Source organism: Echeneis naucrates, chromosome 1 (assembly GCF_900963305.1).
Source record: "Echeneis naucrates chromosome 1, fEcheNa1.1, whole genome shotgun sequence".
In the NCBI taxonomy this organism is placed as follows: Eukaryota; Metazoa; Chordata; class Actinopteri; order Carangiformes; family Echeneidae; genus Echeneis; species Echeneis naucrates.
This window is the reverse complement of record NC_042511.1, coordinates 309,044-334,428: the sequence shown is the minus strand read 5'-3', so window position 1 is coordinate 334,428 and position 25,385 is coordinate 309,044. Positions and strand designations below refer to the sequence as shown.

The 25,385-nt window shown below is 47.0% G+C and overlaps 3 protein-coding genes across 11 annotated transcripts; 2 read left to right on the top strand and 1 right to left on the bottom strand.

Moving 5' to 3' along the window:
- Nucleotides 1-509: 509 nt before the first annotated feature.
- On the top strand, nucleotides 510-5,766 carry LOC115061209 (dynein regulatory complex subunit 4). Of its 3 annotated transcripts, XR_003842322.1 has the most exons (12): nucleotides 510-558; nucleotides 630-719; nucleotides 877-1,074; nucleotides 1,151-1,357; nucleotides 1,431-1,485; nucleotides 1,560-1,765; nucleotides 2,050-2,217; nucleotides 3,001-3,087; nucleotides 3,154-3,366; nucleotides 3,545-3,610; nucleotides 3,677-4,303; nucleotides 4,428-5,766. XR_003842322.1 is itself a non-coding variant. In XM_029529523.1 (11 exons), the coding sequence occupies exons 1-11, from the start codon at nucleotides 556-558 to the stop codon at nucleotides 3,794-3,796; spliced, it is 1,413 nt and encodes a 470-aa protein (XP_029385383.1). In that variant the 5' UTR covers nucleotides 510-555; the 3' UTR covers nucleotides 3,797-5,766. The 3 variants fall into 3 exon arrangements, 2 of the variants coding, with proteins under 2 accessions (XP_029385383.1, XP_029385491.1); XM_029529523.1 differs by having other exon boundaries at nucleotides 3,677-5,766; XM_029529631.1 differs by lacking the exons at nucleotides 3,677-4,303; nucleotides 4,428-5,766 and having other exon boundaries at nucleotides 3,449-3,576.
- On the bottom strand, nucleotides 4,340-19,791 carry kif16ba (kinesin family member 16Ba). 6 transcript variants are annotated; one of them, XM_029516101.1, is made up of 28 exons: nucleotides 19,453-19,791; nucleotides 18,263-18,332; nucleotides 18,056-18,169; nucleotides 17,353-17,469; nucleotides 16,579-16,676; nucleotides 16,007-16,116; nucleotides 15,623-15,765; nucleotides 15,360-15,528; nucleotides 15,014-15,145; nucleotides 14,767-14,942; nucleotides 14,369-14,434; nucleotides 14,228-14,287; nucleotides 14,031-14,150; nucleotides 13,790-13,841; nucleotides 13,566-13,703; nucleotides 13,407-13,489; nucleotides 13,236-13,324; nucleotides 12,556-12,588; nucleotides 12,203-12,256; nucleotides 10,708-12,036; nucleotides 10,474-10,626; nucleotides 10,056-10,164; nucleotides 9,495-9,548; nucleotides 9,167-9,214; nucleotides 6,110-6,232; nucleotides 5,394-5,483; nucleotides 5,235-5,318; nucleotides 4,340-5,153 (listed from the first exon to the last, which is right to left on the bottom strand). In XM_029516101.1, the coding sequence occupies exons 1-28, from the start codon at nucleotides 19,497-19,499 to the stop codon at nucleotides 4,998-5,000; spliced, it is 4,017 nt and encodes a 1,338-aa protein (XP_029371961.1). In that variant the 5' UTR covers nucleotides 19,500-19,791; the 3' UTR covers nucleotides 4,340-4,997. The 6 variants fall into 6 exon arrangements, with proteins under 6 accessions (XP_029371961.1, XP_029371539.1, XP_029371625.1 ...); XM_029515679.1 differs by lacking the exons at nucleotides 4,340-5,153; nucleotides 5,235-5,318; nucleotides 5,394-5,483; nucleotides 6,110-6,232 and adding an exon at nucleotides 6,259-8,678; XM_029515765.1 differs by lacking the exons at nucleotides 4,340-5,153; nucleotides 5,235-5,318; nucleotides 5,394-5,483; nucleotides 6,110-6,232 and adding an exon at nucleotides 6,259-8,651.
- Nucleotides 19,792-21,985: 2,194 nt separating this feature from the next.
- On the top strand, nucleotides 21,986-24,943 carry snrpb2 (small nuclear ribonucleoprotein polypeptide B2). 2 transcript variants are annotated; one of them, XM_029497250.1, is made up of 7 exons: nucleotides 21,986-22,020; nucleotides 23,002-23,073; nucleotides 23,166-23,338; nucleotides 23,490-23,621; nucleotides 23,982-24,017; nucleotides 24,410-24,498; nucleotides 24,581-24,943. In XM_029497250.1, exons 2-7 carry the CDS (start codon nucleotides 23,010-23,012, stop codon nucleotides 24,738-24,740), a joined length of 654 nt encoding a protein of 217 aa, XP_029353110.1. In that variant the 5' UTR covers nucleotides 21,986-22,020; nucleotides 23,002-23,009; the 3' UTR covers nucleotides 24,741-24,943. The 2 variants fall into 2 exon arrangements, with proteins under 2 accessions (XP_029353110.1, XP_029353068.1); XM_029497208.1 differs by having other exon boundaries at nucleotides 23,490-23,624.
- Nucleotides 24,944-25,385: the final 442 nt, after the last annotated feature.

The window sequence follows — 25,385 nt, the reverse complement described above, 5'->3', positions numbered from 1 at the left end:
ACATAATAAACTGCAGATGCTGAAATTTAACTTCATCTTTTCACTTTTCATCTCGTTTATTTGTTGTGTTTGAACAGTTCACAGACTGAGTCTGATACAATCAGGTAAAGATGAATCCTCACTTGTTCCTAAAAACATCCTGATAACATCAATGATGTGAACATGAGTGAGGTCTAAACTCTTTTCCTTTCACTTTATTATCACGGTCAATGAATGGTTTCATATTTACTTCGATGGTTCTGTCAATAGTTAATATTCTCTTTCAGTGAGGAGGTGACGGTAACTGAATAATTGCACTTTCCTTTTTCAATATAAAACTTTGGCAGGAAAAAAACTAAACTTTAACAATTAAATTCATTGATTATTTCTAATGTGATTAGTTTTTTTTTTTATTTAATTCACCGCCTTTTGATTATTTATCTTATTTTTTTTAAGAGCGTGCACACCCCCAAAAAAAACAACCGCCGATCACGTGACATCGTTGTCATGACAACGGCTCTTGTTTCACACTTAGTTTGTTCAGCTAACAGCTAACAGTCTGTTGCCCGGGTGACGATGGTGAGTGAAACTGTTAGCATGTGTTAGCTTAGCATCACCCAGACACCTAAGATGTTTGTTTTCTTTTCCAGCCGCCGAAGAATAAAAGCAGGAAGGCCGGGAAGGGGAAGAGTCCGGCGGTGGTAGACGGACTGTCCACGGAGGACATGTCCAAGGACCAGGTCCGAGCTAACGCGGCTAACTTTAGCTTTAGCCTGGAGCGGCTCAGACTTCCGGGTTTTTATATGTCGACCACAAAAACATCAAACTAAAGAGTTGAAGAAAGGAGAGTTTAGTCCGGGCTCTGACTGTCTGTCTGTCCCCCTGATGTGTCCCCAGCTGGAGGAGCACATAGTCCGCCTCCGGGAGGAGCTGGACAGGGAGCGGGAGGAGAGGAGCTACTTCCAGCTGGAGCGGGACAAGATCCAGGCCTTCTGGGAAATCTGCAAGAGGAACCTGGAGGAGACGAGGACGGAGCTGAGGGACCGACAGAAGGACAGACAGGAGGCGGAGGAGAGACACCGGGTGGAGATCACGGTGAGCTGTTGCTCCTTCTCCCCACGTGTCCGGTCCCTGAACGCCTCAGCTGACCCCCCCCCCCCCCAACATTCAGGTGTACAAGCAGAAGCTGAAGCACTTCCTGTCGGAGCAGCACAACGCCGTCTCCGAGCTGAAGGTGGACAGTGTGGCCTCCACTTCACTGGTCCAGAACCAGAACACCCGGTCAGAGCTGGGCCTGCAGAGGACCGTGCAGGGTCTGGAGGCGGATCTCAGAGAGAAGAGGCTCCAAAACGAGGCCTGCATCAAGGAGCTGAAACTGGTGAGTCCTGGCCCGGGTCTGTCTGAGGCTCCTTGGTCGTCTCCATCTCTACAGGTCTGATCTCTTCCAACAGAAGCAGCAGGTGGAGCTGATGGAGCTGACCAACGACTACGACAGCAGGCTCAGAGGTGAGTCCACCAGTCCAGGTCCTCAGGAGTCTGGATACCACGTCCATAAACTGTTCCTGCTTCTCTTTGAACAGAAATTGAGGTGAAATACCATCAGATGATGGAGGCGAAGGTGGAAGCGGAGGGGAAGCGGCGGAGGGCAGAGGTCATTGAGCTGGAAGATGTGATGAAGAGTCGAGTGGCAGCTTTGATGGAGGATCACGACAGAGCTCTGAGAGGAGCCGAGGAGTATTACTCAGCCGTCCAGACCAAGCTGCTGACGGAACAGAGCGCACTGAAGGTGAGAGGAAGAGCTGCTCTGAGCTCATCATCCTCATTCAGTTTAATTATTGTAGATTCTTTTGATTCATTGTGATGATGTTTGACTTGATGGAGAAGCTCCAGTAACTTGAAATGTGTCTAAACCCCAGAAACCTACATTTCCCACAGTTCAGTGCTTCATCAGCTAGTGTCCACCTGCTCCGTGTCCCATTATCTCTGAGAACTGACCCCTACAGGCTCCCATACTCGGCTGTCACAGGCTGAGAGGGCACAAAGAAATGTGAAGGACTTTTATTTTGGCAGGAGGAAGTGGTGCGGCTGCAGCAGCAGCAGGCGCAGACGGACAGAGATCTGTTGGCTGCTGAGCAGGAGAACCAGCGTCTGCGTGAGTGTCTGCAGGAAGCCGAGCAGAAGCTGCCCGAGCTGCAGAGGCGCCTGGACGACCACGAGCAGGCCAAGGCCCAGGCGGCGGTGCGTTCACAGAATTGCGCACCAAATGCTAACTGTTAATTAATAATATTAATATCATTCCTGGACAGCTGGGTAAGCAAATAGAACGCACTTCTCTAACAGGACCAGAGGAAGCGGTGCTAAACAACCAGATGGACAGACATTCTGAAAAGCCTTGCACTGCAAGGAGTCATTATTAGAGATTTAAAAGGTTGCCTCACCAGCGGAGGTACGACTTGGACGCCAGATAGATATCAAATATAAGAAACCAAAGTGATTTTTCACAACCTCAAAACCAAAAAGATGTTCTTAACTTATGGACAAAGCATAAGCCAGTCACCGAGTTAGTTACAGCTCACTTTACATGTAAAGTTTGAAAGCGTTTTGCTTGTTTCTTAAAATTTTGTCTGATGAACCCATAAAGTCAGCAGAAAAAAGGTGACAGCAATAGAGTCAAACTAAATTGTTAGAAATGCGCCTCATGGCAATTTATATTTATTTTGTGCACACGTTATATCTTCCCCCCCCCCGTGTCATGTCTGAGGCTCCGTAGTTTCCTAACAACCACAGAGATAAAGAGCCAATCATAACAGGCAGCGCGGACAGTTTCTAAATCACACACTAAAATAAACATCAACTTCAAATCACAAAACAGGAAACAAGGAGACATGAACCTTTAACAAACACTGTCCAGATGTCAGTGCATGCACCAGATTCAAATCAGCAGCTCACTGACTGAGCTGTCAGACACGAAATGACTAAGTGAGACTTAACGAAGCTTCTTCTTCTCTGCTTCTTTAACAGACGAACAGAGCTCAGCTGAAGGTCACCGAGCGGGAGCTGAGAGATCTGAGTGTGGAGCATGAGCTGCTGCTGCAGGCCTTCCAGAAGGTCAGGTGACCACCTTCCTGTCAGGTGACCTTACTCCAGACTGACGTGTATGTGTGATGTCATCAGGTGCAGCGGGAGCGTGATGAGCTGCTGAGGGAGCAGACGGCTGCCATCTTGGCGGTGCAGCAGAAGAGCGGGATGAAGGAGCTGCTGCTGGAGAAGAAGCTGGCAGCTCTGACGGAGACTCTGGAGAGGAAGGAGGCTCAGCTGTGCGCCGCTCTCTCCGCCTCCGCTGTCGTCCATCCAACCACCAGCAGCAGCGCCACCAACAGACTTCAGGTGGAACTTGGCCTCTGACCTTTCAGGGCGTCTTTTAGGAGACATTCTCTGATGATGTCATGTCGGGTCCTGCTGGTTTCAGGGGTCTCTGTCAGACACGGGAGACGAAGCAGCAGCAGGACTCTGGTGGTTCATGTTGTTGTGGACTAAGACCTGGACCTGTTTCTCTCGCTTGTAGGAGATCCTGGACTCCAAGCAGGCCACCATCAGCACCTTACAGCAGGACCTGGTCCGGGAATGTCAGGTGGGTCCTCATGTTCAGGTTCAGGTTCTGCTCCCTTCAGATGGTGACTGATCATGTGACCTGCAGGAGTATGACACACTGCTGCACGCTTGTACGGAGCGGCTGAAGGAGCTGAACGTCCCTCAGCACAACTTCCCCTTCATGTCAGCCGAGCAGATCCTGAACGGCCTGGACCCCAAAAACTGAAGTCCTGGATCCCTCTGAGCCTCTCTGTCTTCATCATGGAGCTGAAGACCGGTTCGATCTGACCTCCAGTCTTTTTCTGCAGATGAACTGAATTGTAATAAACTGAAGATGTAGCTGTTTGTATTTCCCCACCAGGACGTGTTTTCTTTATTTTTATTGGCTCACTCAGCCAATCCGAAGAGAGCCTGAGCTGTTTCCAGTCTCTAAGCTAAGCAGCTGTCGGTCCGTCTGAGTGTTCTGGTTTATTCTCTTTAGGACATTTCATGTAAACTTCATATTTATCTGTTGAGACACATTCAGGTGAAACTATTTCAGGTCCAGACGTGTCTCCTGTTCGCACAACAGTGAAGCTCTACTGGAAGACTCCAATCTGGTCTCTGCAAGTCTACAGACATAGACTCACCAGAACAGGACCAACTGCTGACCTTTGACCTGCTGCAACAGCTGTTTTCTCATGTGAGGAGTCGCATGCTGGTCTGCCACCAAAGAGCAGAGCAGTTAAACGCTGTTAGTGTGGCAGAGTGAAGGAAACAACACGGTTGATTAATAAAATACATTTTTAATGAGGAAACCTTAGTGTGTCGATAAAGTTTCATTCAAAGAGACGTGTGTTGTTGTTCTCCTGTTACAGGTTGATTTGTGGTGTTACTCTGAACGCACCGTCCGGGGACCGGAGCCAAGTGGTGTGTGTGGAGGTCAACGACCTGAAGTCAGCGAGCACACAGCCACAACCACACTGACACCATGATCTCAGATTCTGTATTCTAACATGAAGTTACTGAGTCGGATTCGGTCCAACAGATCAGTTTGTGTGTCAGCTGGTTAAAATGACACAAGTGAAAAAGGCCCCCACTTTATTTCCCACGGTCCAAAGAGTCTTTGAATGTCTCGTCACTGAAGCTGTTTTTGTTGTTAAAGGTCTCCCAGGGAGAGTTAGTGTTAAACAGACAGGGAATCGAACCCGCGACCTCCGTTGTCAGCATGCAGCTTTGTAAATACATTGGAAGTTTGTGTTAATGTCCTCAATGTGTCCGTTTCATCATGATGAGGACGTGATTGGATGGATTTCCCACTTTAACCTTCACGGTGCAGGATGGCGGCCGCTCAGAGAGGAAACCGACATTTCCTCATTTGACCGGGGCAGAGGTCAAAGGCCAGCGGTCGGTCTGGTTCTGGGAGATCGGCCGCGGACCCGGTGCCATCAGCCGGTGCCGTGGCTGCCGTACTCAAAGACGCCCTTCTTGAAGAACGGCAAGAACTCACAGATGGCGTGTTTGGACAGGTGGAGGGTGGCGTCGGCGCCCAGAGGAGAGCTGGAGGATGACAGCATCACCTGGAACAGGCTCCTCAGGTAACGCTGAACAAAACAAAGAAACAAACAGAATGAGCATCACCTTCAGGTTCGTCTCCTGCTGTCATTCTGAGCTTCTCATCCTGCCTCCAGGTGAGTCCGCCGCTCCGCCACCATCCGCTCGTCTCGGTTTCCAAACAGTTTCTTGGGTGGGAACTCGAGCGATGCCAGCTGAGAGACAGAGACACTTCAGGGACTCGTCCAACATTAGACATGAACTCAGACTGGACCGAGGCGGCGTCTCACCTCTGGATACTTGAACTTCAGACTCTTGTGCATTTCCCTGAAGCGGCTGTAACGTCTGAACACAGTCCAGGTTTCCTCCATCACACTGATCTGAAACACCGGGCTTTAGTGTGAAACGTGAACTTTGACCTTCAACAATTATTCCAAAGAGTTTCTATTGAGCGCCTTCCCAGACTGACATTCATTTTCCTCGTACAGCTGGAGGAATTCTGGGTTTCCTATTTTCACCTTGTTACATTTGTCTGATTTGCTGTTTGAGAACCTGATAACCAGCTTTGGTGTGATGATGTTGAGTGCACAGATAAATAATGTTTACATTTATTTCCAGTTATCTTAAAAATATGACGAGCTTAAACTAGCAGAATAAAAGTCCTAGACTTGAATTCACTTCTTGGTCCTTGTTGGTAGCATATTAGTTATAGTTATAATTAGACTGATGTTACTGCTGCATTAATGTGAATATACTGTGGAACACTTTAATCTGCAGCAGCATCAGCTGACTTCAGCGGCTCTTTTCTATCAGAAACATAAATCTGCAAAAATTCAAGAAGCAGAAGGAAGTGAAGGAAGCTTGATGATAGAAAACACCAAACGTGGAGGTCTGAGGTCTGTGAACAGATGTAGACGTTTAAAGCTGAGTACTGGAGAACATGAACCTTGACTGATATCTGAGGACAAACAGGAAGTGGCTGATGACGGGCGGCGGATGAACTCACCTTCACCTCGAACTCAAAGTGCTCGTCCTTCCCCTGCCCACGGAGAACATAACGAGGAATACTAACTCTAACAGGCTCCTGCGTGCCGCCGGCGCTCATCCCAAAAGTACGAGAGACCAAGTGCTGCAGAGGAAGTGATGAGGAGAGACAAGATGAAGAGTAAAGAGTCAAAGTTACTGCAGCTGCGACCAGTTAAACAGATGACTCAGACGACGGGAGTCATTCAAAGATCAACCTTTATTAGTCTTTAAACATTCAACACTGAGATTAGAAGCTGCATGAATTTAACTTTTACTCATTCGTTTGTAATCAAACCTTCCCATTCCCTTCAAGTCACATCAGTCATTTGTCTTAAAAATGAAGCTGAGCTGTCATTAACACACAACATCAGACAGGAAACATAAAAACACAAACAAACTAAAGGACTCTGATACAGAGAAACTATTTTAACCATTAACCTACTACTACACATCAAAGCCAGAACAACCAAATCTCACACACAACACGTAGAACATGCTTTAAATATTTTAAAAGCCCCTTTACATGTGTCCTTGAATCCTTCTGTCCTTTCCCCTCAGGGACAGATGGGGACAGACCAAGACTCCTTTAACAAGTGAGGCATCTGGTCTGTTCCTAAACGAGGTCAGCTTTCTTGTTGGGTGACGACTCAGGAACACAGATGATTAATGAAGATCACGGCCTCCAACGTGCAGCTGAAAGTTAACTTCCAGGTGTGGCAGTGATCCTGGTCATCAGAGCCGAGCTCCGCCTTCCTTGTTGTTTTTGGTTTCTGACTTGTAAACATGACATCTACCATCAAGCAGCTGTCATTCTGCCTGACGACGAGACATCTGATGTCTGATCGCTTACAAAGTTCAAGTCCCTGAAACTGCGGCTGGACGGGGACCAGACTGGAGCCCCGCGGCGCTGGGTGAAAGACACCGTCCTCACAGAGAAGAGCGATATGAGTGTCCGTGAGAAGGACCTGAAAAATGGTGTCCCGATGGCCTGGCCTGGAGTTCTTCACCTTGACGCTGGTGTAGAGCAGAGGACAAACGTCAGCCAGGGACGGTTTTCCGGGGCCATCCATGTTCCCGTGGACGATGTAGAGCAGGTCTGCCAGGACCCGCTTGAACCGGCAGGTGATGTGAAGGCCGCTGTCCAGGACGATGTCAGGAACAACCGATGTCCAGTCCAGAGAGAGGACCATGAGGTCATTGGACAGTAATGGGTGACTTTCAGAGAATGTTTGAGGAGCGAGAGCTTTTAATAAAGCTCGACAGAAGTCCTGGGTGAGCTCTTTGCTGTGGGTGAAGACGGCCAAAACGTCGTCTGTGGAGCAGCTGATCAGACGAACGTGCTGCCCTCCCAAACCAATCTGGACCGTCTTGATGTCCAGAAGATTAATGTGGTGAAAGACAGCCAAGCTGTCTCCAGAATCTGCTTCCGCTGAGACGACCGTCATGTCCTTTTCCGACAAAAGCAGGCAGCAAGGTTTTGGGGCGGGTCGTCCACGATTGGCTGTTTGAAGCCAGAAGATACTCTGAGGATTTCGGACCTTAATTTGCAGAGATAGAGATTCCAACCTCTCCAATATCTTTGTGGAAGGAAACGTCTGAAGATGAGACAGCGCTGGTGGCAGCCGGACCAGCGTCTGGTAAAACACCTCAGGGGTGGTGTCTCTGATGGACAACACCGCCCCCTTGGGCCATCCCGAGACGCCGGCGATCACAGACTGTCCTGTGTTTGGATGAAGACTGATGGGACGATCCCTGGACAGGTGAACCAGACTGACCTTGTTTGCTGCCTGCATACACGTTTGTGGCTGCGTGTTGATCTGCGGTCGGCGAATCGGCTCTTCAGACATCATGGTGATGTACTGAGAGAGAACCACCTTCACTTCCCCTGGTCCAACATTTCGAATGATGTCACGAGTGCTCTGGAATCTTCTCCCGGCATCTTTGTAGGCATCAGACAGTTTTTCCACTAAATATCCCAAAATGTAACTGCTGTTTGCTGCCACTTTCCCAGCTTCTATTTGACCATTAACATGTTTGGTCACCTTCTCCTCAGACTCAACATTGTCAGAGTCCTTTGACTTCGACGACTGATTGTTGGAAAGTTCTGCATCCCTGAGGTCATGTGTCTGATGTTCAACATTTCCTTTTGAGCAGGAATAAGAGCGTCCCTTCACAAGAAACTTCTTTTCTCTGTCTTCAACCTTTTTATCATCAGGAACACAACAGGACGCAGCGACATTGTCATACTCAAATCTGCTGTTCTTGGTGTTTGCTGAAGTCATGCTAAACAACTTTGGTTTTCCAGTTTCACAACAATCAAGATCACAAACTGCCTGTTCTGGCATCTCGGTGCTTTTGCAGCCTTCTTTATGAGATTGTTTTTCAGTTGAGACTTCAGCTATGGACTCTGGCTTTTGTTCTCCGAGAGGCTCAAAGTCGACCTGTCCATGTTCTTCTGATGCATTCTGCTGGATCTTAGGAGAGCTTTCCTTAAAGGAGCTACACTGCAACCCCCAGACGCTCTGTGTGCACAAGGGGGGAGTCCATGACTACATGGTCAAGAAGGACAAGAAGGATCTCTGAATTATTCTGACGTCCATGATTCACCAAAAGAGAATTAGAGTTGTTCTGTCACCAGGTGCTGAGGTGGGTTAAGTGATTCCAAATTAACAGTGTGAAGATGTTTGACATGCAGACATCCAATTCCAATTAAACATTGGAAAATTTGAATTTGCAAATGATTGTTATGGTGACGCCCTTTGAGGAGGGAGCGGTTCCACTGACAAGGCATCTGCAAATGCTATTTGATCGACATTTGAAAGGACTGACCCTCAGCCTAAGGATTAGAACCTGCAGCGATAAACTTTCTGTTTGGGAACACTGCAGATTTAAAAGGAAACTCAATTGTTGAAATTCATTGTTACCTTTAGAATTAAAATTAATGAGGATTACTGTCGAGGCATACTTGCGCATTTCCATCATCAGAAAGATTTGTAAGTGCTCATTGTTGAGTGGTACTGTCTGATACTGGTCTTACCTTGTATTTATGCCTCAGTGGATTCATGTTCTTCAGCTTTTCATCGTCCTAAAAAGAGAAAACTAAACATCAACTCAAGGTTTCAATATCATTTAATATAAACCAAAATCATACAAAGCATTTTTAATAGAAAATCAGCAGTTGAAGGTAATTTCATGATGACAGGAAAAAGGGACAAATCAAACAGAACCAGGAGAAAAATCAGAACCCAGAACAGAACAAACCAAACTGATTGGCAGAGTGACAATAGATCCATGGAGGGAGTCATGCAGATTAGAGGAGGGAAAGTCTTATTGTGCCATGAAGATCAGGAGGATCCTGGTCTTACCTCATCTGTTAATCTTACTGAGCTACAGTCGCTAACTTCCTCCTCCTCCTCCTCCTGTAGATTTAAAGAGCTAAAGATCAGTCCTGCACAGAGAAGCTTCCACTGGACCTCATCATTCCTACATTCGTTTGAAATAAACTGGCAGCAGAAAGTGAGAGAGCTGAAACACACACTTTAGTCAGTGTCCAAACCGCAAAGACGTTACGTTTCAGCTTTCTGCCGATGGGCACAGCAGGATAAATTTTAACTTCAGACAGAATCTCCTGATTCACCCTTTTCTGGTTTTTCATCCCTTTCATATTTTTTTTCCTTGTAACGCTTATCATTTTGAAAAGTCTCCTCATCTTCAGAATCGGCTGATTCTGTCTGATCAGTTCAGACTCTGAATGTTTCCTTTTTCTCCAAAGAAAGGTTCCTCTCATGTGTTTGGGTTGTTTCTATCTTTATCTGATCAGGAGTTTTGCTCATTCTTTGGAGCAGGAATGATGAAAATCATTTAGCTGCAGATGAGATGAATCTCTGTGGTGAACAGTGAGTGGACATTGGACTGATGGCTCTTACCCTCAGAGATTCGCAGGACAGAGATAAGTCCATGCTGCTGCTGCCGCCATTCAGGAGGTTCATCTTACGTAGCCGCCGCTGGACTTCCTCTTCAATGTATGCATTAATTCTGTGACAACAACACAACCATGCCAATGGTGAACAATGGAGAGAGGAAGTCAGGACAAACAGTAACACTTATTCTGAAAGTCCAGTTTCCTGACAGTGATGTGGTGTTCATCTGAGGATTACTGGGAAATTTCTACAGATGAGATTCTAAACCTGGACCTGGACTCTGGTCAGTAAAGCACCTTAGACCTTAAAGTTACATTTCCTGTTTCAAATTAAAAGGCATATTTTGTCACTTCCTGTTGCTCGTGTCTCTGTCCTCTAAGACCAGATAACTGTCAGGGAGCTGAGTGAAGACCAGATCCCGTACCTGTCGTCTGACAGCGGCAGCAGCGTGTTCAGACTCTGGATGTGACTGACCGGTGAGCTGCTGCTCTTCTCCTCGTGACTGATGGAGTGAGTCCTGTTGTTGTCTTCTCCTTCACTGATCCTCTGCCTCAGCTTCTGGATCTCCTGCTCCACCCTGGAGGAAAGTTTCCCAGTTACTCATTCATGTTTAAATGCAGATCTAATGTGCTGTCATAAATTGGACATCTGGTGTGACCTCTGCTGGTCCAGATCGGAGCCCCTCAGGTTCCTCTGTCTCTGCTCCTCGGTGTCGGGCTCCAGGGAGATGCTGCGCCTCAGGGCTGAGTGTCTCCTCTCCAGCCGGGCCACGGCCTCCTCCATGGCCTCCCTCTGCTGCTTCTCCTTCGACTCCAGGATCTCCTTCTCCTTCCTCCTCACTTTCTCCTCCTGCCGGGCAACGTTGGCGGTGAACTCGTACGTCTCCTGGAGCTGCTGCAGCTGCTGGGCGCTGTTCCAGTGGAGGTTCAGTTTCTCCTCCATGTCCTCCAGCTCCTTCTCCACCTGGAACAGGGTGTTGTCCAGCCCCGGCGGACTGTCACAGTTCCCATTGCTGCCTCCGCTGCTGCGCTCCAAAATCTCCACGGCCCTTTGCTTCTCCTCGGCCAGCGTGGGCAGGAGGTCATCGGCCAGGCTGACCAGCTGTCGCTCCTTAAACTGTAGTCTGTGCTCCGCCTGTCTGACCAGCTGCTCCTCCTGGGACACTGCTGTTGCGTCCAGCGCCCCCTTGTCCTGCGTTTCTTTGAGCTGCTGCTGTCTCTCCTTGAGGCCGTGGGCAAGGAGCAGCATTGTGTTACGCTCAGCGGCAACCTCCTTCTCGAGACGCTCCCTTTGCTGCCGTAGCTCCTCCTCCAGCTGACCCAGCTCCTTCACCTGAGCTGCCTTGAAGTCTGTGTATCGGGCCTGGACGGATCTCGCCTCCTCTCCAGCATCCTCCACGTCGGGCCGCTCTCCGGCCTCTTTAGCACGCAGGAGTGCTCCTCTGATCTCGGCCAGTGCTTGGCGTTCCTCTTCTAGACGCCGAGCATCTTCTCTGGTGAGCAGCGTGGCAGCAGACTCGTGTTTCTCCCTCAGCTGCTCTTCCAACCTCCCCACCAGGCTTAGCTGCTCCCGCTCTTGCTCCTCCAACCGCCGCCGCTCAGCTTCCAGACGAACCTTCTGCTCCTCGCGCTCCCTCTTCAGCCTTTCCAGCTCCCGGTAGATCTCGGTCTGTTCAGCCGCCTCCTGCTGCAGCCGTAGCTCCTCATCCTCCTCTGCTTCGCCTGCGGGCTGCAGCCTCTGCCGCTGCTGGAGGTCCACCCCCTGGATCTCCGAGCGTCTCTCCTCCTCGAATCGCTCCTTCTCGGCCAGGAAGTCACGCAGGCGGCTCTCAATGTCCTGGCTGCGACGACGAAGGCTCTCCTCCTGACAGCGAATTCGCTGCTGCACCTCCTCAGACTCTTTGCGCTGACTCTCCACTTCCTGCTGGAGGCGCTCCAACTCCGCCTTCTCGCTCAGCTGCTTCGCCTCCATCTCCTTGATCAGCCTCCTACAGCAGCAACAGCCAGGACTTTGATTTGGTTGTAATGTCACAACAAAGCAGTTCCTACCTGCAGCCATGCCCCCCCCCCTCGTATCTACCATTCATTTGGTTTCTGAGTGGTCACCTGAAATCTGCTGCATGTTCATGTGATCATGTGACATTCAGTTTGTACCTTTTCAGCTCCAGTTTCTCCAGCTCTTCTCGCTGTTGCCTCTCAAACTCCAACCTGGAAAAATAAACGTCAATCAGGCGAGTCTGTTCTGAGCAGAGGAAGAACTCACATCACACACAACAGCTAGTGAAGCAAGTGAAAGCAGCACTCGATGTAAGACGACGAGCTTCAGATGAAATGTCAGGCAGGTGGAGAAAGAAGCAGCAGGGAGACGTGCAAAATAATGACAAAAATAAAACACAACACAAAAACAAATGAAAGACATTGAGGATTCAGGCTGAGACTGGACGAGTCAACACACGTCTCTGTGTCACAGATGGACAGTTAGACAGGAAGTGGACGGCTGAGTCTACCTGAGGAAGACGGGGCCCTTCTCTGTGAAGAGACTGTCAACAGGACAGAGTTAATGTTAGCAGGAAAAGCCAAAGCAGGAAACTGTTTGATAATCTGAGCGAGTGGGTCACTGCTCTGATGATACAACAGTCAAAGGGTTCATCCTCTGGAGACTTTTAAAAAGCTCTGAGCTGTTTGGTTTGAACAGAGTGAACCTTGGAAGGTCCGCAGTTTAATCTTAAAAAAAAAAAAAGAAGTAGAGAATTTGTGGGGGACTATTTTCTGTCTCCATCTGGAGCAGACAGTCTGAAAACCTGGACCTGCACAGGTTAAGATGTCGTTTTGGTGTCAGTCAGTGTTGTCACACAGATGTAAGTTATTGTGTTTTTAATCTCCACCAACATGTTGTTTTAATGAAGGAGGTTTTAGCAGTGGAGCGGAGCAGATGTCACCGGACTGACCCTGTAACGCCCAGCATTGGGACTACAAACATGGCAGTGCCTTGCAGCTGCTCTGCTGGTCCAAAAACATGGCGATGCCCCTTTAAAGTGTTTACTGACAGAAGCTGCTGCTTCAGTTTGTTCCAGCTGGACCTGCCTGAGGTCACAAGCTGACCGTCAGCTCTGGGGGGTTTGATGCAGAGTGGAGATGCACTGCAGAGTCACATGCAGCTGAGGCTGATCAGTCTGGACCTACTCACCCAGGATTGTAGAGCATCACCGTGGACAGGTTCTCACAGGACTTAGACAGATCCGTCATGGACAGACTGAAGGAAGAGAGCAGTCCACTCTGAGGGGAACAAGGTAAAGGTCAAAGGTCATCTCTGGGTATTTTTTCCTTTTTTCAGGGACAGGCCTCAACACAAACACACCTTTCGTTTCTCCCTCAGCTTGGCCGCCTCCTTCGGATGGTTGAAGCGGAACATGTTGGTCCTGCCGAGCAGAATCACGGCGCCTGGACAAGAACAAACCGCTTTACTCAGCCACTCAGAGCAGCTCAAAGTGACTGCTGATTGGCTCCTGACGCTCACCTTGGTTGAGCTGCGACGGCTCCATCACCTGGACGCCATTCACTGAACACTGAGCTCCGCCCAGAGGCACCAGGGTCACCGTGCCGTTCTGGCTCTCAAACAAACAGTGCTCGCTCTCCAGGTCGAGCCCGTGGAGGACTGTCAAGAAAAAACACGTTCAGGATCAGTCAGTCATGAGATGAAATGAAATGGTCATGGTAGAAACAGCTGAGGGATGAACTCACTGATGTCCTGCTCTGTGGACGCATCCTCTCTGCCCACATAGGTCCGTCCCTCCTGAGGACGAAACAATACACAAAAGGAAATTTATGTTATAATTTCTGAGAAGGAAGGAAAATCTTCTACTCGATATCAACCCTTCAAAATAAAAGCCTGGAGAAGCTAAAATATGGTCCTTTTTCGTCCCATAAATGACAGGAACACTCAGTTGAATGTCTTAATGCCCTAAACTTCATGACCTCTGACCTTCAGATGATACAGGATGATGCCGGTGCTGAGGAGGTCGTCGTCTATGCCGATGAGGTGAGGCAGCTCCGAGTCCAGCACCACGCCAATCCCTTCTTTCCTCAGAGCCAGAGTCTCCTCCTGCAGAGTCACCATTCAGTCTAACCCAGATTCACAGCCGAGGACTAGTCAAGGTTCAGATACCAGCAGCTTCTCACCTTCAAGATGTTTTGTGTCTCGTTCCACTTGTTCGTCCATTCTTTAGTCAGCTCCAACACCTGCGTGCACATACACACACACCATCAGATCATATGACCATCTTCTGCTGCAGGTTAACACACTGAGGCCGTCAGACTCACTCTGGCTTCGTTCTGGTGCAGTTTCTCCTCCATACTCAGAGCGGTGGGTGAATCCAGGAGAGCAATCTGACAAACACACACAAATCAGACACAAACTCTCCTCACTTCATGTGACATGTGACATCATCTCCTGTCAGACTGCATACCAACATTGACTTGCAGGTTGAGTGAAGTGATGGCGGATCCTCCTGGACCACCTCCAGCCAGCAGGATCTTCCTGGAGGTGTTCCAGGAGGATCCTTCTGGGTGGACATCTCTGTGGATTTAATCTACAATCTATGAAAATGTCACTTTTTCACTTAAATAAAACCAGAAGAGAAATTTGCTCCACCGGTTTGATTTGATTTTTAATAATCAAAATGTGTTTGTTTTTGTATTTGTTTTTGTTGGATGTTTACCTGGTTACCCTGAACCAGCAGAGCTTTCAGTCGGGCAATCTCAGCCCTCAGTTCTCTAATCAGACGGACGTTGGCGTCCTCGTTGATGGTCGGCTTGTTGATGATGTTCTTGGCTCGGTTGGCGTAGCGTAGAGTGCTGAGCGTCTCGCCGTAGTTCACATCAGCTGGAGAAATGGCTGCAAACGAGAGGCAGTTTGAAACCGAGTCGCATCATCTTCACAAGCCTCAATGTGGCGCTGCTACTCACTGGCAATCATGATGGTCTTGGCATTGCCTCCCAAACTGTCCTTCAGCAGCCACGTCAGCACAGAGTCTCTGTAAGGGACAAACACTGACTTCTTCTTCAGGTTGGTGTTCACGCCATCCTGAGTCATGTCAGCTGCATGGAGAAAAAGAACACACTTCAGTCAGTCATTCACTAAGGCAGTCCACACGAAGCGTCTCCTCCTCCTCCTTTCCTCCTTAATCTGCAGAACCAGCTTTCTATCAGCCTGATTTGTCGTGTGAGAAACTTCAGTGATGAACTGATGAACGTTAGATCAGATCTGGATCAGTCTGACACTCTGACATTCAGATTTGGGGGGGGCTCTGACCTAAAGCAGAGATGACATTGCCCAGGGTGACCAGTGACTTGTTGATGTTCCCTCCCTCTTTCAGTCGGACCCCAGTGGCTCCAGTTGCGTCGGCTCGCTCACTCCCTGCCAGGTCGACCAGGTGGATCTTACTGACAGTCTCACTGGGCATCTCTGCATCAAATTTGGCCTGATGGAGGAGACATCGATTATCAATTATTGGCTTCCTGGTGTGTTTCAGATGGAAACTCGAATATGAGGTCGACTCCTCCATCGTCTCTCACCTGAGTGAAGTTGATGGTGAAGATGGCGTGGGAGCGGCTGCTGACGTCATTCATGCCGGTGCTGGCTGTGGTGCGGTTGATGTTTCCCGCCTCCATCAGTTCCTCCACGTCGCTGTAGTTCTGCACCAGGTGTTTGGACAGATCTGAGAGCAGGAGGGAGGAGCATCACAAGCTCGGGTGAGGACACACCCCCAAACTCAATTATCTCTTCAGTTCTTTTGTCTTATTTCACTTTCCATTTTTGGTTTATTTTTTAGGTTTTCTTTTTGGATCTAATATTTCTAACATATCTAATAAGGAGATGTGGCAGATTTCCAGCAGTCATTTTGGACCATTTGACCAGAGAGAACAATAAAAACTCTCCGGCTCAGTCAGCAGCGTTACCTTCGACGTACGGGCCGTCCTTCGGGTGCTCCCTGACTCGTAGGTTGTAGGTCTGAGTGGACTTCCTCCTCAGCAGGTCTCTGACTCTCTCATTGTAGATCTCCAGGTAACTGAAGGGGAACAACATGAGTTTCAGCTTTAGGATCAGGTCTGTTTAGTCTCAGACCACAAGTCCTCATTAATGTTTCTTCCTAAAATGAAGAAAACTAATTAAAAACAAAACTCTTTTGAATGGAACCATCAGAGGGAGAAAGATGCAGAAACAGACACGTGACCAATATCCCATCGAAGCTCCAGATGTTTCCTCTGACAAATGACTGAGACAAGTTTGATTTCATTTGTCACCATTAACTTCATCATGTTAGAGTTAAGACAGTCAGAAACACCTTCAGTGTTTCCCTCAGTTTGGTCACTAAGGTTAAAGTCAGGGGTTCAGGCTGTTTTGTGCTACAGTTGTATTTAATGGAAACCTAAACTCAGATAATGTGAACACGTTTTGTGCAGCTGGTTCTTAGTGTAATAAATCAAAACAAAACCTCCACTTCAACACTCAGACTGGAGTGTGGTCTCACCTGACTTCTGTACGAAATGAAGCTTCGTCCCATCGCGTGGCCTCAGAGATCCGGCTGAACAGACCCTCACAGATCCTCGGGATCAGACCGGCATCTCCCTGAAACAAACACCACAGCATTCAGTCGTACATCCAGTATCCTATCGTTTCAAGTCATTTCATCTGAAGACGTCCTGTTCTGGGACATTCACATTTTTCACTGACAGTTAATAATAAAACTGTCAAACAGACCTTGATAAAAGAATACGAATCTCAAACTTAATGTTCTGTAATTATTAGAAAAATAAAACACACTCCCCCCTCCTCTGTGCTGTGAAGTGCTTGGTCAATGTTATTCAATTAGTGAAGTGTATTTACTCTCTGCTCCAATCTCGGGCTGAACGTTTACCAGCAGTCCATCTGATAACCCAGCTCACAGCCCAGTGCAGATAACATCCCCGGGTGGGGGTGGGGGGTGGTGATAAAATACAGGCCTTTGATATAAATTAGGAGGTTCAAGAAGAAAAAGCAAGAACTAGTTTGTCTTCTGGCTAGAATCCAGCTGAAAACCTCTGCAGGGCTTTAAACCGGGAAAGAACAGGACTTATATGATTAAAGTAAAGATTTTGATTCCACACTGATGGTTGGTAAACAAGACTCGTTGGCCGGAGCCTACGCTGATGAGCAGGCTGATCAATGTTTCACCTCTGACGTTTATCACAGAGTCAGAACTCTGTGAAGTCTTTCTAGATAAGAACATCTGGAATGTGAATGTTAAACGTGTCTGCAGACTCACTGGATTTCCCATCATGGTGTAGGATTTCCCTGAGCCGGTCTGTCCGTAGGCAAAGACACAAGCATTGTAGCCCTCAAACGCAGCTTTCAGCACGTCAGTGCCCAGGTCTCTGAACACCTGCAAACAACACAAGAAATAGTGTTTCCTGGTCTGACAGGACCTGCAGTGAAGTCTGCACTCACATGATGGTGTTTACTGAGCTCTCACATATCACATTACAGATCTGCATCAATACTGAAATACAATACAGAGTTGCTTTGACTCACGATTAGTGAAGAGTGAGTGAGAACTCTGGGTATTTACAGATGGCATAGTCGCTACAAACAACAAGGATGACATAAGCACAAAAACTAGCAAAATACTGCGAACCAGGGAATTCCTAACTTTTCCAACTATGTCCCACTTTAAAATCTCAAAAATGTTGGTGCCCACGTTCAACTTCATAACAGTCGGAAGGACAAAAAAGTGACTTCTCTCAGGAGAAAGAAACTTCAAGTCAGCTCTAGAACAACCCAAACACATGAGAGGAAACTTTCTGCGTTCAACTTTTCTTTGGTAATGCTGCTTTGCACAGTTTTTAATCAGGAACATATGGAAACATGAAGTGTGTGTTTTTAGTTTTTCTATTGCCTTATCGTTCTTTCAGAGGGTTAATCCTGCTGTAGGAGGCAACACGCAGGACAAAACAGAAACAGATATTTACTTTTTCCTGAGAGACGAAAGTAGCTCTTTTACAGTCTGTGGAGTCGTAGGAGAAGTCGTATGTAAATGTTTTGGTTCGATCTCTCATCGAGTCTCCTGCCACACCATCAGGGATCTGAAAGAACCACGAAACATCAATAAAACACATTCAGCTGCAAGGACGCTGAGATCAGTTTTAAAGCTTGTGGGGGAAAAAAATTAACCATACCTTCAGGTTGGTGATGGAGGTTTTGGTTCCTTCCACTTTGATGATGCATTTGGCAGTCAAGTCCTTCTCTCTGGAAAAGAGCCAGACAGCTACGTTCATCCTACAGTGTGAAGCTGTCACATACTTTGGCTTTATAATTTCATTTATCAGACAGAACAGCAGTGACTCCCATAGCTCTATATTTTAAATTAAATGTCCATATTTGAACTTCTCCTGTCTTTTATTTGAAGGGTTGATATATCATCTATAGGATGATATATTTGTGGTTAGAGTTGTTTTCCTTGTTTCTGTGGGTAAGTTGAATCTCGTTTAATGGTCGTCCTTGTTTTAAATGGTCTTTATTTTGTTGCCATCAGTAAAACCCAGATGACTGAGGCTGAACATTGTCAGTGACATGTTTGCTCAGTCATGTGGTTTTCTGTGTCCACCTCTGTTTGTTCTGAGGCTTCGTGTCATATTTAATAACAACAGAACTCTTTGAGGTTCCAATTTCACAAGCAATAAAGGTGTGTTATCTCAGTGCAACAATAACTTCCCAGGCATTTGTAAGACTGTGTACTCATTATCAGCTGTCATATAATGGATCCTCTAAAGGAGAGAGATGAGGAGAAAGCTGTGAAATGGTCTTTGATATTTCGACAGATTAAAGATTTCAATGAATTTAAAAGGATAAAGGTGCCAAGACAGAGAGGAAAGGATTATTAATTAATCATTTGTTTTTGTTTTTTTTTTTACTTTTTAAACAACAATCCTTTATAATGATCAGAGGGAAATGTTCCCATTTAATAGGCTGAAACATCAGAATATTGTCTGACTCATTTATCTGACCATTAAAGCTCCAGATGACCCTGATTTACCCGTTTCAGCTGTGAGTCCTGCAGGAAAACAACCTTGTGTTAAAAATGTGAGCAGTGAAGCTGAATCAGCTGCTCTGTTCTCAGAGACAAACAGGTCTGGACTGAAGAACCTGCTGTTCACAATGACAGGCACACCTGTGTTCACCTGGCTGACCCAAACCTCTGGGCTCAGTCCGTGTCTGAAATAAAACGCCTGACAGGTTGGAAACAGGCATTTGCGTCTTTATTGAGATTTAACGAGTCTCTGCTGCGGCTCATCCGCGAAAGCCGGTTAGCATCGTACAATAACCGCCACACCTGCGCCCATCGACCGTCCTGAAGTCCGACACTCACCGCCTGTTCATGGGCCGGACCCGGACAGCCACCCGGACCGATGCCATGGCACATCCCGCAGTTGTCGGCCCTGTGTGGTCCGGTCGGTCCGCTCCGTTAGCCTCCCGCTGCACTTTAAGGGCTAACCAGCTAGCGGGCTAACTTCCCGAGCCGCAGCGGGATAAAGGGGGCAAAAGTCGGAGAGATAACGGACCGTCAGAAACACGAAGCAAACAGGACAGGCCGGGGGGGCTGAGGGGGGCCGGGGGTCACCGCCCTGGACTGACGTTATCGTGGCCCGGCGGCGCCGCGACGCTGTCCCGATGAGAGCCGGCTCTGCTGCTCCATACCGACTGCTGCTAGCTGCTAGCTGTTAGCTTCGGATACAGAGCTCGCGTGACAAAAACATTGCAGCGGTACGGAGGCCCGGAGCAGACAAAAGTCTTGGCTGGACCAGAGTTCGATAAAAACTTACAACTGAAATATTGAATAAACTTTTGGCCGCTTTAAAGTAGTGGACACAAACTTACAGACAGGGAGAGTGTAATCTCAAATTTCAGAACATCTGAAGGACTTTAACGTCCGATCCAGCTGTACAAGTATTTCATGAAAACAAACAACAACAAACAAATGTTTGAGAAAGGAGCCACAGAGAAATGTAATTTTGTCGCATAACGTTTTATTTATTTATTTTTTTACCGAATAAATAATCGGTCTCTAAATTGTATCTTGTGACCCTTGTCCTGTTGGTGGCCACAGACTGAAACAGCTCATTGTAATTACAGCAAACTCTGTATAATGAATAGAACCTTTATTTTTATTCAAATGATCAGGTTTCCTTTTCTAAAACTAATCAGTACATTAAAACAGGAATACTAAATGTGTCACTTTTCAGGGACTTTTGAAGCAGCTGCTGTAATTTGTGTGTGATACACCGAAACTGTTTGCAAGATTAAAGCTCTTTAGTATCTGCTTTAGCTCACAGACCAGAGAGCTGAACTCTGCCTTACGGCTCTCTTTGAAGCTGTCTGTATCACCATGGTAACTGATGCTGGACCTTAACCTGGTCCGGTCCAGTTGTTGTTCTGACTTCACCGATCATCCTCCCTGAACATGAGCTCACCGTTTGTAGAAGATCCGGTGGATTCAGGAGCTGTTCGGAGGAAGAGAGTTCTTTCAGACCGAAGTGATCTGGTGGTGTTTTCTGACGAAACAGATTCTCAGCTGAGGGAAGATGTTGTTGACCAGATGGAAGTAATGTGACCAAACGAAGCCATCAGCAGCAGCCCCCCACCAATCACAGGATGTTTTATTATTTATTAAAGCTCTGGGAAAGGAAAAGTCTTAAGTATACAATGTCAATCATGCTTAGAAAAAACATTTTAAAGTACCATTTACTGATCTTGCGTTTTAGTTCCTTCATTTCCAGCTCTTTTTTCTGATTATCCAGCTCTAGATTCCTTCTATAGAGGGCCCTCACATTGTCTGCTCCAACCTGTATTAATAGGTCATTGAGCTGTTCATGTAGGAGTACATGGCAACTTTGACAGTCACCTCTGTGTGGGGGGCAGCAAAGGTGTGTGCTGGCAGCCTGAGCAACACTAATGTGTCTCCCTCAACTGTAAAACAGACTTTTCTCATCTGAGAAACAATAAATATGCATTTAGTATTTTACCACCAAAGGCCTTTTACATCCCCTGGACAGAGAACAGCTGCTGGGAGCTGCCAGCTCCAGGGTCTGACTGAATACATCCTTGTATCTCCTCCATGATCCAGCTCCTCTGAGGCCGTGTAATCTGCTGGAGCGGCCCCTCCAGTCTTTCTCCTCTCATTTTTCTTCTTGTTTGCTTAAAATAATATTAACACTTAATATGTTACGCAGTGCATCATCCACATTCCACTAAAAGAGGGATAAATGCACAGCAAATACAGCAAACACATACCACTTTGGATTATATTTGTGTGCTTGGTCCAGATTTGCACTGCTGGCACTACAACTAATAGAACACCATTTAGAAAATGTATTGATTCATTTATCCCAAATAAGACAAATCAAATAATTCTCACTTTGATTTGGCCCTAAACTAAGTGATTTTCATGTATCCTTCATTGTGAGACAATGTCAGGGAGGGAATTAAATATAATATAATATATATAAATATAATGATATATTATATCGGCTATATTAACTTACAGGATCTACATTTTTTGTCAGTTTTCCTCTCTCGTCTTGTTTGTAGAAACAGTGTTCTTTTAGCTGTTCTTATCGGTCTGAACTCTTCATAGGTCTCCATTATCATAATCTGCTCCTCTTGGTTGAAATATGCAGCCTATAATCTGACAAATTTTCTGCGGAAATGACGTCAAATGAGCCCTCTGGAGTCCAGGTCCACATAAACGTAAATAAAAGAGATAAGCAGAGCGCTAAAATCCGTCAGTCGAAAATAAAAACGAGTTCTTCGGAGAATGACGCGACCTGCAGTGCCACTCCCGGCCGGCAGGTAGCGACGGAGTTAAAGCAGCGGCCGGTGTGAGCGGCGCCAGCGGCGGAGCTTCCGGTTGTGCCTGAGCCGTGTGAGAGGGGAGAAGGTAAGGCTGTTTGTCCTTCTTTTCAGCCGCAGTTTGAGCCCGGAGCGGATCCAGGGGCAGATAAGCCTTTAACGGGTCATGTCGGTTTGAACCCCGCTGCTCTGAGAAGCGCCGGTTAGCTCCAAGGCTAATAGAGGCTAAGCTAACGTTATGAATGAACAGAAGCTACGGAGAGCTAACGCATGCTAACTTTAGCTCCATTAGCTCTATCCGTCAGGTGCACAGGTGAGCCAAGCGGATGGATCAGGTGTTGGAGGTAACACACCGGACTGTCCTGCCTCCATTTAACCACAGAGGAAGACAGAACCTCCTAAAAACGGATGAATAAGTTATTTATTTTACAAAGACGAAAGAATAACAAAACTGCTTCCTTTTTAAATTGTGATTAAGTGACAGATGGTTGTGACCTTTTTTTTCTCCAGCAGATTTTGTCTTTAATTATGAAGAGCTAAATGTGCTGTTTGGTGTCATTGTGTCACCACGTTGATCAGGGGACAGAGAAGAGAGGCCCTGACGTCACAGTGATGGCGTGAAGCGCAGGAGTCAGATCAGTCCGGATCAGTTTTTATCCAGTTTGACTTTTCTTCGTGTTTTTCATTTTAAAAAGTCTCCTCGTCTTCAGAGTCATCTGCTTCTGTCAGATCAGTTCAGACGCTGTTCTCTGGAATCAGAAAACAAGAACTGACTAGAAACACATTGTGAATGTTTCCTCTCTTGTTTGGGTCGTTGTAGAGCTGATCTGAAGTTTCTATCTTCATCTGATCAGGAGCTCTGCTCATTCTTTGGAGCAGGAATTATGAAAAATCTGCTCCAAAGCTTCTAATGCTCTAAATATATTATGCCCCAGGGCCCTAATGGTTAATCCAGTTTTTCTCATACATTGGCTGAATGATGAGGCTGCATGCAAAGGCAACATCAACCAACACTTTGGGACAACTGAAAGTTCGATCTAATTCTCCTAACTTTGTGTTGTTTCCTCAGTCTCCACCATGGACATCCGACCGAACCACACCATTTACATCAACAACATCAATGACAAAGTCAAAAAAGAAGGTGCGTCAGCTTTTGCTGAATTTAGAAACTGGCTCAGCAGTGAACAGATGTGTTGTTGAGTCAGACCTGATGTGTTTGTCTTCCTCCTGTAGAGCTGAAGCGTTCTCTCTACGCGCTCTTCTCTCAGTTCGGTCAGGTCATCGACATTGTGGCCATGAAAACCATGAAGATGAGGGGGCAGGCCTTTGTTGTCTTTAAGGAGCTTGCTGCTGCCACCAATGCCCTGAGGCAGCTACAAGGCTTCCCCTTCTACAACAAACCCATGGTAGGCTTAAAAAGACCTGCCCTCACGTGATCAGCTGCTGTTCTTTTGACCTTTAACGTCCTGGTCTTTTCATCTGCAAGTCAGTATTGGTGTGTTTCCTCCTCCTCTCAGAGCGAGGCCATGCTCTGATTTGTCTCTGCTTGTTTTCCAGAGGATACAGTATGCAAAGACCGATTCTGAGGTCATCGCCAAGGTGAAGGGCACATATGGTGACAAGGAGAAGAAGAAGGATAAGAAGAAGAAGGCTCAAGAGCCGGCAGCTAACCTCACAAAGAAACCAGTGGTGGTGAGTAACACTTACAAAAACAGCTCCTGAAACAGGCTGCCATATTAACACACAGCTGAGAAAATAGAAAGAGACATGTGAAATGAGGATGAACACTGATCCTGATCCAGATCTGCGCATCAGCTCTCAGTCAGGGTCTCCAAAGGGAATTAGATTGGTGGAGGTGATTAAGCTTTAGAGGCGAAGCCTGTTAGTCCCAGAACAGAGACAACAGATTCAGCCATGTTAAAGGAAACTTCAAGGAACCTTCAGATTCTATTAATGAGGAAAGCCAGTCGATTCAGTCGTAGATGTGATCTGGTCTAGTCTGGACTATGAAGTTGTCAGTGAGTGAACACAATATTCTGTCGTTTTTAGGGCTTGGTGCCTCCTGTGCTCCCTCCTGCTGTACAGGTAAGCTTGTCCATCTCACATGTTCCTTTAATGTTGAAGACTAAACCGAACAGTTTTTCATTGTTCCTCTGTCAGTTTCCTGCTGCCTCTCTGCTTGGACTGAGGACGTAACAGTGAGACCAGATCAGTGATCTTGTTATTAAACATTACCTCTTTGTGACGTCACAAAGAGGATGAATGTGTGTCTCTGCTCTGAGACATTACAGCAGGAGAAGGCGTGAACATCAGCGAAGACAAACACTACATGGTCGTGACCCAGATCTGAATGCTGATTGGCACCTTTTCCATTGATCACAACAGTCTGATTATGAGTCCCATTGTGTTTGTGGCCAATGAAAAGGCTTTGTGTTTAATCTCCGTGGGACAGAACTGATGTGGATCTGTCTCCTCAGGTTCCAGACAACCCACCAAACTACATCCTCTTCCTCAGCAACCTTCCGGAGGAGACCAATGAGATGATGCTCTCCATGTTGTTCAACCAGTAAGTGCTGCATTCACTGATGCTGGGATCGCTCACGTCTTCCCCAAGCTGCCATGTCACTGACTGTTTTTGTCTCCGGTAGGTTTCCTGGTTTTAAAGAGGTGCGCCTCGTCCCAGGGAAACACGACATCGCCTTTGTGGAGTTTGAAAGTGAATCTCAGGCAGGTGTGGCCAAAGATGCGCTGCAGGGCTTCAGAATCACAGCAACCTGCGCCATGAAGATCACCTATGCCAAGAAGTAGTCTCCAGGTCCAGCCTGGACAGGACAGAGACTCTGAGTGGGGGGTCAAGGTGGCTGAGTTTCCATTGTTTCCTGATCCCTTCAGTTTTTAGAATTCCTGTAGAACTTTCTTTTGTTTTTGTTTTGAATGAATTCTGTGGTTGTTTTTGGGGTTGAGAGTAAATTCTCAGGCCAACATCTTATTTTGTAAAATAAATGAGTTTTACATAATTTTTGCCTCAGTTACTTTTCAGGAATTCTACACAGGTGCCTGAAACAAATGTGGTTATTTTAAAAGTAGAGAATGAAGCAACAGAAAATTTAAATTCTGGGTCGGGGGTTTCTGTAGCCTATCCCAGCTCACTCTGGGTTAGGTGCGGGGTCAGCCTGGACAGGTCTCCAGTCCATCACAGAGACAGACAGACCTACGGACAGGATGTCTTTGGAGGCCCCAGGCATGATAACCTCTGTACTGCCTGTCATGTTCATAAAGGCAGACGACTTAAAGCTAATATACTGCTGCAGTTGTACACTGGTCACATCGTTTGGATCAGACAGAATGTTACGACCAAGGAGGGATGCAGAGCATTGTTCTCTGAAGGTCATTGATGGACTGTGTGGTCTGATCCAACAGAAGAGCTGCAGACAGTCGGCTAACCCAGACCAG